This window comes from Pelodiscus sinensis, chromosome 4, assembly GCF_052426305.1.
Source record: "Pelodiscus sinensis isolate ZL-2025 chromosome 4, ASM5242630v1, whole genome shotgun sequence".
Lineage (NCBI taxonomy): Eukaryota > Metazoa > Chordata > Testudines > Trionychidae > Pelodiscus > Pelodiscus sinensis.
Genome location: NC_143055.1, coordinates 14,130,392 through 14,142,538, shown reverse-complemented (window position 1 = coordinate 14,142,538; position 12,147 = coordinate 14,130,392). Strand labels below are relative to the sequence as shown.

Here is a 12,147-nt window from a genome sequence, read left to right as displayed (position 1 = left end):
TTTTGCTGAGACGGCTGATTTGCAGTGCTAGTCTGATTGTACCTACACTGCTGCCTGCCCCAACCCCGTTGTTGATGAGGCTAGTGTTCCTGTCTCTGCTGGTGGTAAGTATATGAGGGATACCTGGGTCTTGGGAAGGGTTGGTATCTAAATCGTCACCTTCTATTTGCAGATATGTGAATTCCCAAGGAATATACTGTGGCTCGAGTCCTTCATGGAATGGAGGACTTTGTTGAAAAGAGCTTCTTGCCCTCAAAGGGAAGGTCCTGCACTGCAGACTATATATCCCTTAGGAAAGCTGAGGAGTTAAACCAGGAGGCTCAGCTTATAAAAACTGCCCTGGCTGTCGCCCCAGTGGCCATGTCAGCAGCATCTAGGGTAGCTTGTAATGCTGTACGTGAAATTGCATGTCCTTTGGAGATCACCGCTTTAAATTGCTGTTTCTTTGACTCCAGTATATCGTCAATAAAAATATTGAACTTCAACTAGTTGTTGAAATCGTATTTGCTAAGCAACGTGGCATAGTTAGCAACTCACAACTGAAGTGTGGAAGACCTAAAGATCTTTCTCCCAAAGAAGACTAGTCACTTGCTATCCCTGTCAGCTGAGGTGGACCGGGGCTGGTGGTGTTTATTTCTCTGGTGTGAAACCTCGACTACCAGCAAATTAGGCAGCAGAAAATCGGATCCCTTAGGGGGAACCTAATATTTTCTATCAGCCCATTTGCAGGTGGGCAGTATAGTTGTGGGAGTCTGCCAGATCATATTTGCAGGGTCCCTAAACACAGGATTTATAGGGAGTACGACCTTGGCTGTAGGAATGGCCTGTAGAATGTTGGTACGCTTGAGTTGGGTTTCAGAGACCTCCTCCATTGCAACATTGAGATCCGCTGCCATCCTTTTGGAGATCTTATGAAAGGATGTGAAGTCGTCCGCCGCAGTCAGAGGTGATGGCATTACTGCTTTGTCCAGTGAAGGTGATGAATTGCTGTCAGCAGAATTATCTGGCCCTGATTAATGGTTTTGCAGATCTGGTGCATCCTCTGAGGAGATGGAGACTGGAATCAAGGGGAATCATAGAATCCTAGAACTGGAAGGGACCTCGAGAGATCATGAAGTCCAGTACTCTGTCCTCACGAAGGACCAAGCATGGTCTATAACATCCCTGATAGATGTCTGTCTAACCTGCTCTTGAATATTTTCAGGGAAGGCATGGGCTGTTTATCTGTCTTTTTACTATGTTTCCTTTTATACACATATTCCCAAGGGCTCCAGTACAGCCACTGTGCACCATATGGCATGAGTGCTGGCATCCAGGGATGCGGGCCCTGGGCAGGAATTGCTGCCCCCATTCAGTGCCTAAAGGTAGGATGTGAGGAAGGTACCACGGTCCTGTTGTCAGGTGAGAGCTGGGGTGAGAAAGACAATTCCTCTGCATCCGCCTCTTCTCTAGTTGATAGCATAGGGAAAGAGATATGTCTTAGTGCCGCTGTGGCTGATAGTGTATCAGTGCTGAGAAACAGATATTTCAATTAAAATATATATTTTAAATGGGCCTAAATACTTGAACATTGAACAGATCTTGTATATCATGTTTTGCCTTTTTCAGGTGCTGAAAAATAACCACCTACCACCATTCAAAGTTGAAAAATTAACTAAGTTCTAGTCACCACAGTCAAAACATATCTAGTAACAATGAAAAAAAGCACAGAGATTGAACTGATACGGATTGTGCAAAGTTTTTTCACAACTGACAAAGCATGCGGACTACAGTTTAAGCCCACATTAAAGCATCTTGTAGAGCTGATAAATGGAAATTCTCAAAGGACGCTATTGATTGCTTTCATAACACTTTCATTCTATTAAGTTCACATTTTCATATTCTTACATCGTAACAGTGTGAAGTCTTGATGAACTAACAGTTGATGCACAACAAACCTTTTAGGAAATAGTGCTTTAAAAATACTTTAGTGAAATACTGTCCACATATACATATTGAACTTTCCCCAAATCGTTTCATAGTTCAGTAACATTGAATGGAATTAAGATAGCTATTTGTTCAATATAACATGTTGGTCCCCTTATAGTTAAAATGAAAATAAGCTATCTGTAAAAAAAAATTTACATTAGTAATTTTTCAAGTAAACAACTTGATTGATAAAGAAATAGAAAAACATGGACTAAAAACGTATTGCTGTTTAAAAGGTTAGTTTGTTCCAAGTTACAAGGTTAATATTATTGCTGTTTCACAAATGAACACGTGATTTCGGATTATTCACTTTAGGGGATGAGGGTGCTCAGAAAAGATAAGGCTCATAACCACTATCTTCAATGTTATATTTTGTGAAGTGGCATTGTTTTATTCTCTCTCCACGACTATAGCCAATGCAACTATTGCATTCATGCATTTGACCTCTTCATGGCAAGTATGAATACTACATTTCATCCCCACATCCTATATTCTTGATGCAATTTAATCTAATCCTAATTTACATTAGGCATATTTTTAATCTTGCCATAAGATAAAGCAACTAGTAAGAGTTTGTGACCTGAAAGTCAAAGGGACTCCTGTAATTCATGTAACTATTTCATCTATTCACTTCTATCAACTTTCTGATAAGATTTCTTATTCAAATAAAGCATTTTTCATTCACTCTGAATAATGGAGCAGCACTCAAAAGTAATTAGTAGTCCAATAACCACCACTTTGTTCTTTACAAATTTGAATAGTTCAGACTTACTCACAAGTCTGCAGTTCCACTTCCTTTGCATTGCATTGACTCCCAGTCATTAGAAAATACATTTATACAGGAACTTTTAAAAAGCAATCTATACTTAGACATTATACAGTGTTAGTAAAGCACACTAATTCCTTAAAGGCAACTTCTTCTTAAGTTATTTGTGCACACACAGTTGCCTGTGTTAGGTGGTGCGCAAATCAAACAATTTCACTCTTTCCCTCCCGGTTAAGCAAACACCATATTCGCAAGGGCCACTAGCAACTTAAACTGTATTTTAGTCTGAATTTTTATTTTACATACTATTGTTGCAAGTTAATACCTACTGTACTGTGAAGGAGATTAAATAAAATACTTCAGCTTTTATTTTGTCTGTAGTCACTTTCACTGTGATTACTATATAGTGAGCTTCCATTTCGTTTGTGGGTCCTTTCAAACAGCAGCACAGAGTAAAACATTTTTATAAATTAGCAAAAGAGCACGCTCTACTTTTTAACTTCCTCCTTAAAAAGGACTGGAATTCATGTTGATGCTGTTCCTTTAACAGTGATGCTTAAACTTTTTTTTCTGACCTAGCCATATTATAAACCACTGTTCAGGAGGCAGAAAGGGGAAAGAGAAAAGTTTAGTCTTAGATAGATGTAGCCTATAGGAAATGTCTATTTATAATATGGTTAGACTCAAACGTGTCAAGTGGTTAAGCAGCCAGAATTCTTATCCTAAAGCATTTACACTGGTCAATGATTTAAATACCAGGCATGATTAGATGTGGCCTTAATGAATGCACTGTTCAGATCCATTGCCACATCAGTTTTGTTCTTTCCTGCCCTTTGCCCCCCAGCCCTGCCCTAAAGTAGGTATCAGTACAGAAAGGGAGTAGCTTAAGTATCTGTAGACTGTTACACAAGTGAATGATCTTCCACAAACAATTGCGAAGCTGCAAGCAACGAAGCAAAATCAGGTGGAAAAACCCACTTCGTTTTTCTTTGTATATACAAAGAGGAATCACATACTGACAAATGGACCCACAAATGCAACACCTCTTCAGTGGGAAAAATGTTCTTCTCCCTGGATTAGGTAACACACCTAGGACCATGAGTGACCTACACATATAAAACTTTTAAATTTTCAGGTTTCTTCAGACAGCTTAAAACAATACTTTAAATAAATTTTCCAAATTCAAAACTGTATTGTTAATTATCCACAACAGTGTGCAAGGTAAAAACCTGGCCTCAAAATAAATAAAAACAAAACAAAAACAAATACAACTGACTTTAAAAAGCAACAGAAATACAAACAGGGATTCTTCAGTCTTTGTAGGATGAGAGCACTGAAAGGGCCATTGCTGGAAAGGCTGCGGGAACCTCTAATCCAGTCCGTGCTCTCAGTTCCAGTCATTAGCTTGGTTTTTTGCAGAATTCACACTGTATTCCTCCACTGAGGTCTTTCACAACCCCTTCTTCTATCAGTTTTTGTAGGAATTTTGTTTCAGTTGTCACATTATGCATAGTTTGTCCATTCATTTCAGCCATGCAGACACTGTCATAGTAATGCAAAGGTGTGTTGGGTTGACTGAGGTCATATCCAAATCCTGCTAAACTCACTTCATCACATAAATGTGTGGCCAGAACAACAGCAGTGACCCCAATTGTGGGGACATTCTAAAAAGAAAAACAAATATTTACAATATAACATCTCCCTCCTTTATTAGTTTTTACAGAATCTGAAATGTAGGAGTGGAAGAGAGCTCCAGAAGTCACTCTGAGGCAAGACAAAAAACAATTAGACGACCTCTGTCATGTTTGACTAATCTCATCTTAGAAACCACCCATGACAGGGGTACTAAAACCTCCCTTGGAATCCTCTATAAGTATTTACTCATCCTTATAGTTAGGAAAAAAAATCTAAAAGCTAGCATAAATCTCCCTTGCTGCAGTTTAAGTAAATTACTTTGTGTGCACATGGAAAACAACTGATCACTGTCCTCTTTATAACAGCTCTTTATACTGCACTTGAAGACTTCTCTCAGGATGAAGAATGCCCTTAAAAAAACAAAAACAAAAAAAAACACACCCTTCTCCTCAAATCAGATTTTCCAAATATTTTATTGGTTTTCTTGCTCCATTTTTATCTACCTCTTTCTTACAGTACAGTGACAGAAATTGAACATAGCACTTGAGTTCTCACCAGTGCTAAATAGAGTAGAACAATTACCTCCCATGTCCCAACATACTATGATCCTATTAAGATAACCCAGACCAATATAGCCGTTAGCATAGCATCACATTTGTAACAGACTGTTGAGTCATATTCAACTTGTGATGTACCTTATCCTCAGAGCTTTTTTATGCAACACCACCACCTAACCAGTTATTTTCTATTTTGTAGTTGTGCCTGTCTTTTTTTTTTTTTTTCATCCTAGGAATGGTAATTTGCAGTTGTTTATTGACCACTTTGGCATCATCCACGAGTTTTAGAGTATGTTCTCCACTCCATTATCCAAGTCATGAGTGAAAATACTGAAGAGTACTAAACGCAGTATAGACTTCTCGTCATCAATGAAAGCAAACAAAGGCAAACAGAACTGAATAATGAATGAAGCAAGAATGCCCAAGGGGGCTTATAAATAGTATGTGCTGAAAAGCCATGGATGGACTGAAGTCTAAGGTGAATAGTAATAGGTAATAAGCTTGCAGCTGCAGCTTTGTTCATTAGCACACTTGCAGCACATGGTTTCCTTACAATCGATACAGGGATTGGCTCACAAAATTAGTATGCTAATTGTAAAGTATGTGTTTCAATGTAGAATGTAATGCACATGTGTCAGTTAGGGATGTGACAGGTGATATGTTTGCCCTTCTCTAGTTCTGAGACCTCATCCATCCTCAATGACTTCTCAAAGACAATCATTAACAATTCCAAAATTACTGTAGGTAGTGTCTTAGGAAGCATACAGTGAATTGCATTAGACTCTGACAAGTTGTTACCCAACAGCTTAAAACATGACTTTAAATGAATCGCCCAAATTCAAAACTGTATTGATAATTAATGGGGAGCAAGTTTAAAACTAATAAAAGAAAGTTCTTCTTCACACAGCATGTAGTCAACCTGTGGAACTCCTTGCCAGAGGAGGCTGTGAAGGCTAGGACTATAATAGAGTTTAAAGAGAAACTAGATAATTTCATGGAGGTTAGGTCCATAAAAGGCTATTAGCCAGGGGATAAAATGGTGTCCTTGGCCTCTGTCTGTCAGAGGCTGGAGAGAGATGGCAGGAGACAAATCGCTTGATCATTGTCTTCGGTCCACCATCTCTGGGGCACCTAGTGCTGGCCACTGTCGGTAGACAGGATACTGGGTTAGATGGACCTTTGGTCTGACCCAGTACGGCCATTCTTATGTTATGTTCTTACTATCCACAGAAGTGTGCAAGGTAAAAAACTTGCCTCAAAATAAATTTTAAAATATAATGAATATACCTGCCATTAATAAGTAACAAATACAAACAGGAACCATACTGTGTTTTTACTATTCTTCCTATCTTTCATTCCCATCTGGATAGTTTGTTGTTGCAACTTTAAACTGCCAGGTATCTTGAACTATTTTTTCCTTCTATTTTCTTACCATGGGACCTTCCCTAGTTCTCAGAGTTGGTCAAGTCTGATGACATACTTCAAAGAAGCATTCTACCATTCTCACTCCTTCCTTTCCTTAAAAGGAAACTGGCGTTCTTCAAGATGTGTTGTTCACATTCATTCTAGTCAGGTGTACGCATGCATGAGTGTCAGAAACTTTTCCCCTAGCAGCTCTTGTAGGGTCAGCCATGAAGACCTCTAGAGTGGCACCACTATATCAGCACATATATACCACAACTGACCCTATCCTCCCTCAGTTCCTTCTTGCTAACTATTCCAACAGTGGGGAAGGAGGGTGGTCCCATACGTTTATTATGTACCAGGTTCATATCCCAAGCAGGTAGAGGTGGACAACAATATCGATATAACTGTCCAAGCCCTTCCTAAAACAAGTCACCATGAGGCGGCCAAACAAAGAACAGGTGGAACCCAGGTGGAAGACAGAGCACAGATCTGGTTGTCTGAGACGTCCCTTATGCTGCATCAGGAGGTCCGGGTACAAGGGAAGGGTTATCGGGGCCTCCACTGACAACTTGAGCAGGGGCCTCCACTGACAACTTGAGCAGGATGGAGAACCAATATTGGCACAGGATTATATGGGCCTGTCCCTACGGACTTTTAGGACCCAACATACTAGCAGAATCAGGGGAAATGCATACAGGAGAGTCCCTCTCTCCAAGTGGATAGCAAATGAGTCTCCCATGTAACCTGACAGTGATTCTGGAATGAGCTAAAGTCTATACACATTTTGTTCTCTGGAGTGGCCAACAGATCTAGATGGGGAGTCCCCCACCTGTGGAAGATTGACTGTATCACATATTCCCTGACTGACCACTTGCGGACAATAAAGGACCTGCTGAGGACATCTGCCAGTGTATGCTGTAGCCCAGGTAGATAATGGGCTTCCAAGTGGATTTTGTGCTTTATGCAATAATGCCACAGTCTCTGCACCTTGCTGAAGAGTCAAGACGACTGCATGCCCCTCTGCTTGTTTATGTAGAACCGTGGTCACCAACCCGTCGATCACGATCGACTGGTCGATCGCGAGGCCTCGAGCAGTCGATCGCGAGGCGTTTGGGCAACCCTGACCCCCATTTTCCCCCCCACCCCTGAGAAGCCCCACTACCTATCTCTAGTGTAGTGCCGGCTTCCCACGGGGTGGACGGAAGTCCTCTCTGAAGTCCGTGTCACTTCCGGGGGTTCCGGAAGTGTGCGGGCTGCTCCCTCTCCCACAGCTCTGTTGCGTGCTGGAGGACGGGGCGTTGGCCCTAGAGGAGGAGTGCGGAGGCTTCTCTGTGCCGCCAGCGCTGGAGGGGTGAGTTGGGCACAGGGGTTTCCCGTCCCCACTCCCCAAACTCTGTCCCCACTAGCACCCTGTCCCCTGCTGCAGAACCCTGTCCTCTGCCCTCCCAGCACCCTGTTCCCTCTCCCCTGCCCCCAGCCTCAGAACTCTGTCCCCACAAAATGTATAATTATAAATGCTTCATTTTAGATTTAAATAGCATGAATAAAAAAACAGACCATTTATTTCATAACTATAAACACATTATTTTAATTTTATATATCGCATAATTTAAAAATAAAGTGTTTATCAGAGTGTGTAAGGAAGGGCTGGGGATAGCAAGTGATGGACAGGAGGAGAATAGAGAGGGCGGGGCTTCAAGGAAGGGGCGGGGTGGTAGATCTCTGCCTGTTCTGAGATTTAAAAAGTGATCTTTGGTGTAAAAAGGTTGGAGACCACCGATGTAGAACATCGCTGTCATATTGTCCAAACACACATTTGACCCTGCATCTGGGATTGGAATATCCGGCAGGCCAGTCTGATTGCTCTTAGTTCTTTTACACTCATGTGAAGTCTCGTGTCCACGGGCAACCACAGTCCTTCGATTCTCAAGTCAACAGGGTGGGTTCCCCCACCCCAGGTCTGGGGCATCAGTCATCAATGTTAGGGTGGGATCAAGGGGGCAAACTGCACCCCTTATGACAGGTTTAGACGGTCTAACCACCACCTGAGAGATTATCACTTGGTAGGGAATAGACACCACCATGTCCAGACTGTAGATACAGGTACACAGACTGAAGAGAGCCAGCCCCGAAGGGATCTGAGGAGTAGACATGCATATCTGATCATGTGACAACTCGACACCATGTGGCGTAGAAGTCTGAGACATGCCCTTGCCATTGTGACCAGGTACTGGGTGAGGGTGCATATCAGATCCCAAATGGCCTGGGCCTGAGACTATGGCAAAGATGTTTTCCCTTCACACTGAGTCTAGGATTGCCCCAATAAATTCTATTCTCTGCACCCGATTCAGGACTGACTTCTCCCTGTTGAAGAGGATGGCCAGAGTTCTGGAGAGCTCTAACAGGAAGTCTACATGTGTGTGAACCTGGTCTCCGGAGGTCGTTTTCAGCAACCAATCGTCCAGGTATAGGAAAACCTGGACCCCCACCCTTGCACAGGAAGGCCGCTGCCACTGCCGTACATTTAGTAAACACTCATGGGATAGATCAAAGGTCAAACGGTAGCACCACAAACTGGTAGTGCCTCTGCTACTGTAAATCTGAGGTAATGCCTGTGACATAGAAGGATTGACATGTGGAAATATGCATCCTTCATGTCATGGGCTTATTGTGACTAGCATGACCATCCTGAACTTTAGCTTCCGCGTGTAGCAGCTGAGATTCCTTAAGACTAGGACTGGTCTGAGACCACCTTTTGCCTTTGGTATGAGGACGTAACAGGAATGGAAACCCCTACCCCTGACTTCCACGGGGATCTCTTGTATCATACCTGCATCGAGGAGTGATCAGACTTCCTGTTTCAGGAGATGCTCGTGAGAGGCAACTCTCTGAAGAGGGATGGGGGAAGGGGAATGGTGATGCTGCGTGAATGCAAACTGCAGGGAGTACCCCACTCCAATTGTGCTAAACGGGTTGGTCTTTTTGGTCCCCTTGGCCTTGGGAGCCGGGGCCTGCCTCTCTCCCTCATTGACAGCTGAGACCATGATTGAAGAGGGATGGGGGTGAGAGTACAACTACTCATACCCTTTGGAGGGGACAAAGTACCTCCTCTCGACACCCTTGGCCGTTGGGGGAACGGAGGTCAGGATCATCCATAGGTTTGTATAATTTGACTGTCAACTTTTTGACAGAGCTACACTAGAGGGTCCATCCTGTGACAATGTCAACCATGGGGTCCTTTGGTTCCTGTATCTCCTCTAAGAGGGAATTCATGTTTTGGGCAACCTGGCGCAGTAGTTCCAGGTATGCCTTATGGCAGCGGTCTCCAACCTTAAGCATGAGATCACTTTTTTAAATTTAAGTGCAATCCAAGATCTACCTCACATATAAAGACCCTTGCCCCACCTCCTTCCTGCTCCTTCTCCGAGGCCTCATCTCTGCTCACTCTATCCTCCCTCTCTTGCCCATCTGCACTCACTTTCATTAGGCTGGGGCAGAGGTTTGGAATGCAGGCTCTGGTATTGGATTATGGGATCTGGAGTGTGGGAGGGGCTCTGAGCTGCTCTTGGGGTGGCCAGTTGGGATGTAGGAGAGGGTTCGAGGTGCAGGCTCTGGGAGGGTCTTTGGGTGCAGAGGTGCTCAGGGCTGGGGCAGAGGCTTAGGGTGCGGGGGGGGGGGGGGTCATGACTGGGGTAGGGCTTCAGGATGTGGGCTCTGACTGGGCACTGCTTACTTCAGGTGGCTCCTGGCTAGTGGGACTAACTCACCCCTGTGCTGGCCCTGGACCACTCCTAAAGCAGCCAAAAACTGCATCCCAAGTCCTGTTGTGCCCCCTCTCTGCTTTGTGGAGAAAGGATACAGAGTGAGAGGGGGCATCTTGACATCAGCACTCCTCTTCTAGCTCTCCTGCCCTGCACAGCAAGCAGGAGGTTTCGCAGGGGGAGGGGCAGCTCCAAGGCAAAAGGCAGGAGATGAGCAGCAGTGGAGGGGAGAGGCAGCTGAAGTGCTGGCACTTGATAGCCTCATGGCAAAACCAGTCAGGATCACCTGACAGAGGCTCCAAGATCTACCAGTAGATCCCGGTCTACCGGTTAGCGACCACTGCCCTACGGTCAACTTGCAGGAGACCAGATATGGAAGTGCCTGTCCCAGCCTCGTCCAGAGAGGACAACAAATAACGTGTGCAGGCAGGGTATTGTCAGCTGGCTGGGTCCAGGGTCCCTTTTCTGGTTCCACTGTATGTCCTTGCCCAGCTGGCCTCAGGGGCGGGGGGTAGGCTGTCACCTCTCAGTGGTTAGGATTCCATTGGTGATGGTGCCCTCAAATGGCGCCTGTCCGAAGGGGATTGGGACATGTGCCACAGGTCCACCATCAATGTGGGTGCACCCTGAGACTGATGGTATGCCCAGGACATCCAGAAAGGCCACTGCATAGGCAGTAGCCACCGTTGTTGCAACTGCACCCGAGGGGCCTGGTGGCATGACCGCAGCAGCTGTGTTTAGAGCAAGTCGACACAACATCCAATTCCATGTGGGACAACCATGGCGGAGTCAACGATTTCGATGCTGGGAGCCAAGACCCTCTAGGGGATCTTGAATGGTACTGAGAGGGTCTGGAATGGGAACAGCATGTGGTGTTCCTGGACCTCAACCTGGAGATCGATCTCCGCGCCAGTATAGTGCTCAGGGCCAAGCCCTCCATCTGTACCAGTGGTAGGGCATGCTGCCCTGGTGGAAGTGGACCTTCCTAGGAGGATGACCTGTCCTGGGACCATTCTGTGGACGGTGGTCAATGCAGCATCTCCGGTTTCCCCCCTCAAGAGGTGTAGTTCCGACAGTGCCAGAGGTTTTTCCCACACTCTGGATGCCTTGGCCTCCAAAATCTCTGTAAGGTCTCTGGCCGCAATTCAACACCTGCACTGGACTTAAGTCTCTCCATGATAGGTCACATGCCAGATATGACAGCACTGGTCCCTGGCTAGAGTCAATGACACACCTTGGACCTCTTGCGCTGGGGACTTCCACTGTACTTGGTTCCATCTCTCCTGGGACTTATTAGGGGATCTGCCCCAGCCCCCCTTCTGCCTCGCAATGCCAGCAAGGTGGACCTGTGTCTTGACCCTGCAGTTTTCAGTGCCGGAGAACCCTGGTACCAAGAGTCTTAGCGCTTACCAGGAGTCTTAGAGGGGGTTTTAGCGCTGCTTTCATGAGGAGCTGGTGGAGTCTATACTCCCGGTCCTTTCTGGTAAAGGGGCTTAAAGCTTCCACAAATCTTACACTTCTCAGGGTGCTGTTCTTCACCCAGACAGCAGATATACACGTCGTGTGGATCGCTTTTGGGCTTAAGGCATTTACAGACTGCATTAAAACTTGGAGCGTTAGGTATGTCCCAGCACCCCAAAGAAGCTAAAGATCTTGGGCACTTGCCACCTATCTGCTGACTCTGAAGACTCTACTTTTACGCTAATGAAGATGACAACAAAGAGCTATAAGGTAGGGACTAGACACTTGCCAGAGCAAGAGCTAGGAAGTTCCAACAGTCACAGATGGTAAGAAGGAACTGAGGGAGGGTAGGGTCAGCTGTGGTATATATGCACTGATATGGTGGCACCATTCTAGGGGTCTTCACGGCTGATGCTACGGGAGCTGCTAGGGGAACAGTTTCCGGTGCTCATGCATGCAGCACGTGTACATCTGATTGGAATCAACGTGAACAAGCACTCGAAGAAGAATCACATGTATCAGGTCATGATCATTTTCATCTAAACTGCCTTTGTAGCATTTTATCTTTTCAATATTTTACTAGAATACCATA

General features: G+C 44.9%; 1 protein-coding gene across 6 annotated transcripts in view; it reads right to left on the bottom strand.

The window, feature by feature from the left end:
- Positions 1 to 1,721: 1,721 nt before the first annotated feature.
- The window catches only part of ST3GAL5 (ST3 beta-galactoside alpha-2,3-sialyltransferase 5), a 46,208-nt gene continuing 35,782 nt past the window's right edge, over positions 1,722 to 12,147 (bottom strand). For all 6 annotated transcript variants that reach the window (XM_075930937.2, XM_075930941.2, XM_075930935.2 and 3 more), the window contains one exon: positions 1,722 to 4,398. In XM_075930937.2, coding sequence (XP_075787052.2) covers positions 4,135 to 4,398 — 264 coding nt within the window. In that variant the 3' untranslated portion in view covers positions 1,722 to 4,134. The remainder of the gene's footprint in view (positions 4,399 to 12,147) is intronic.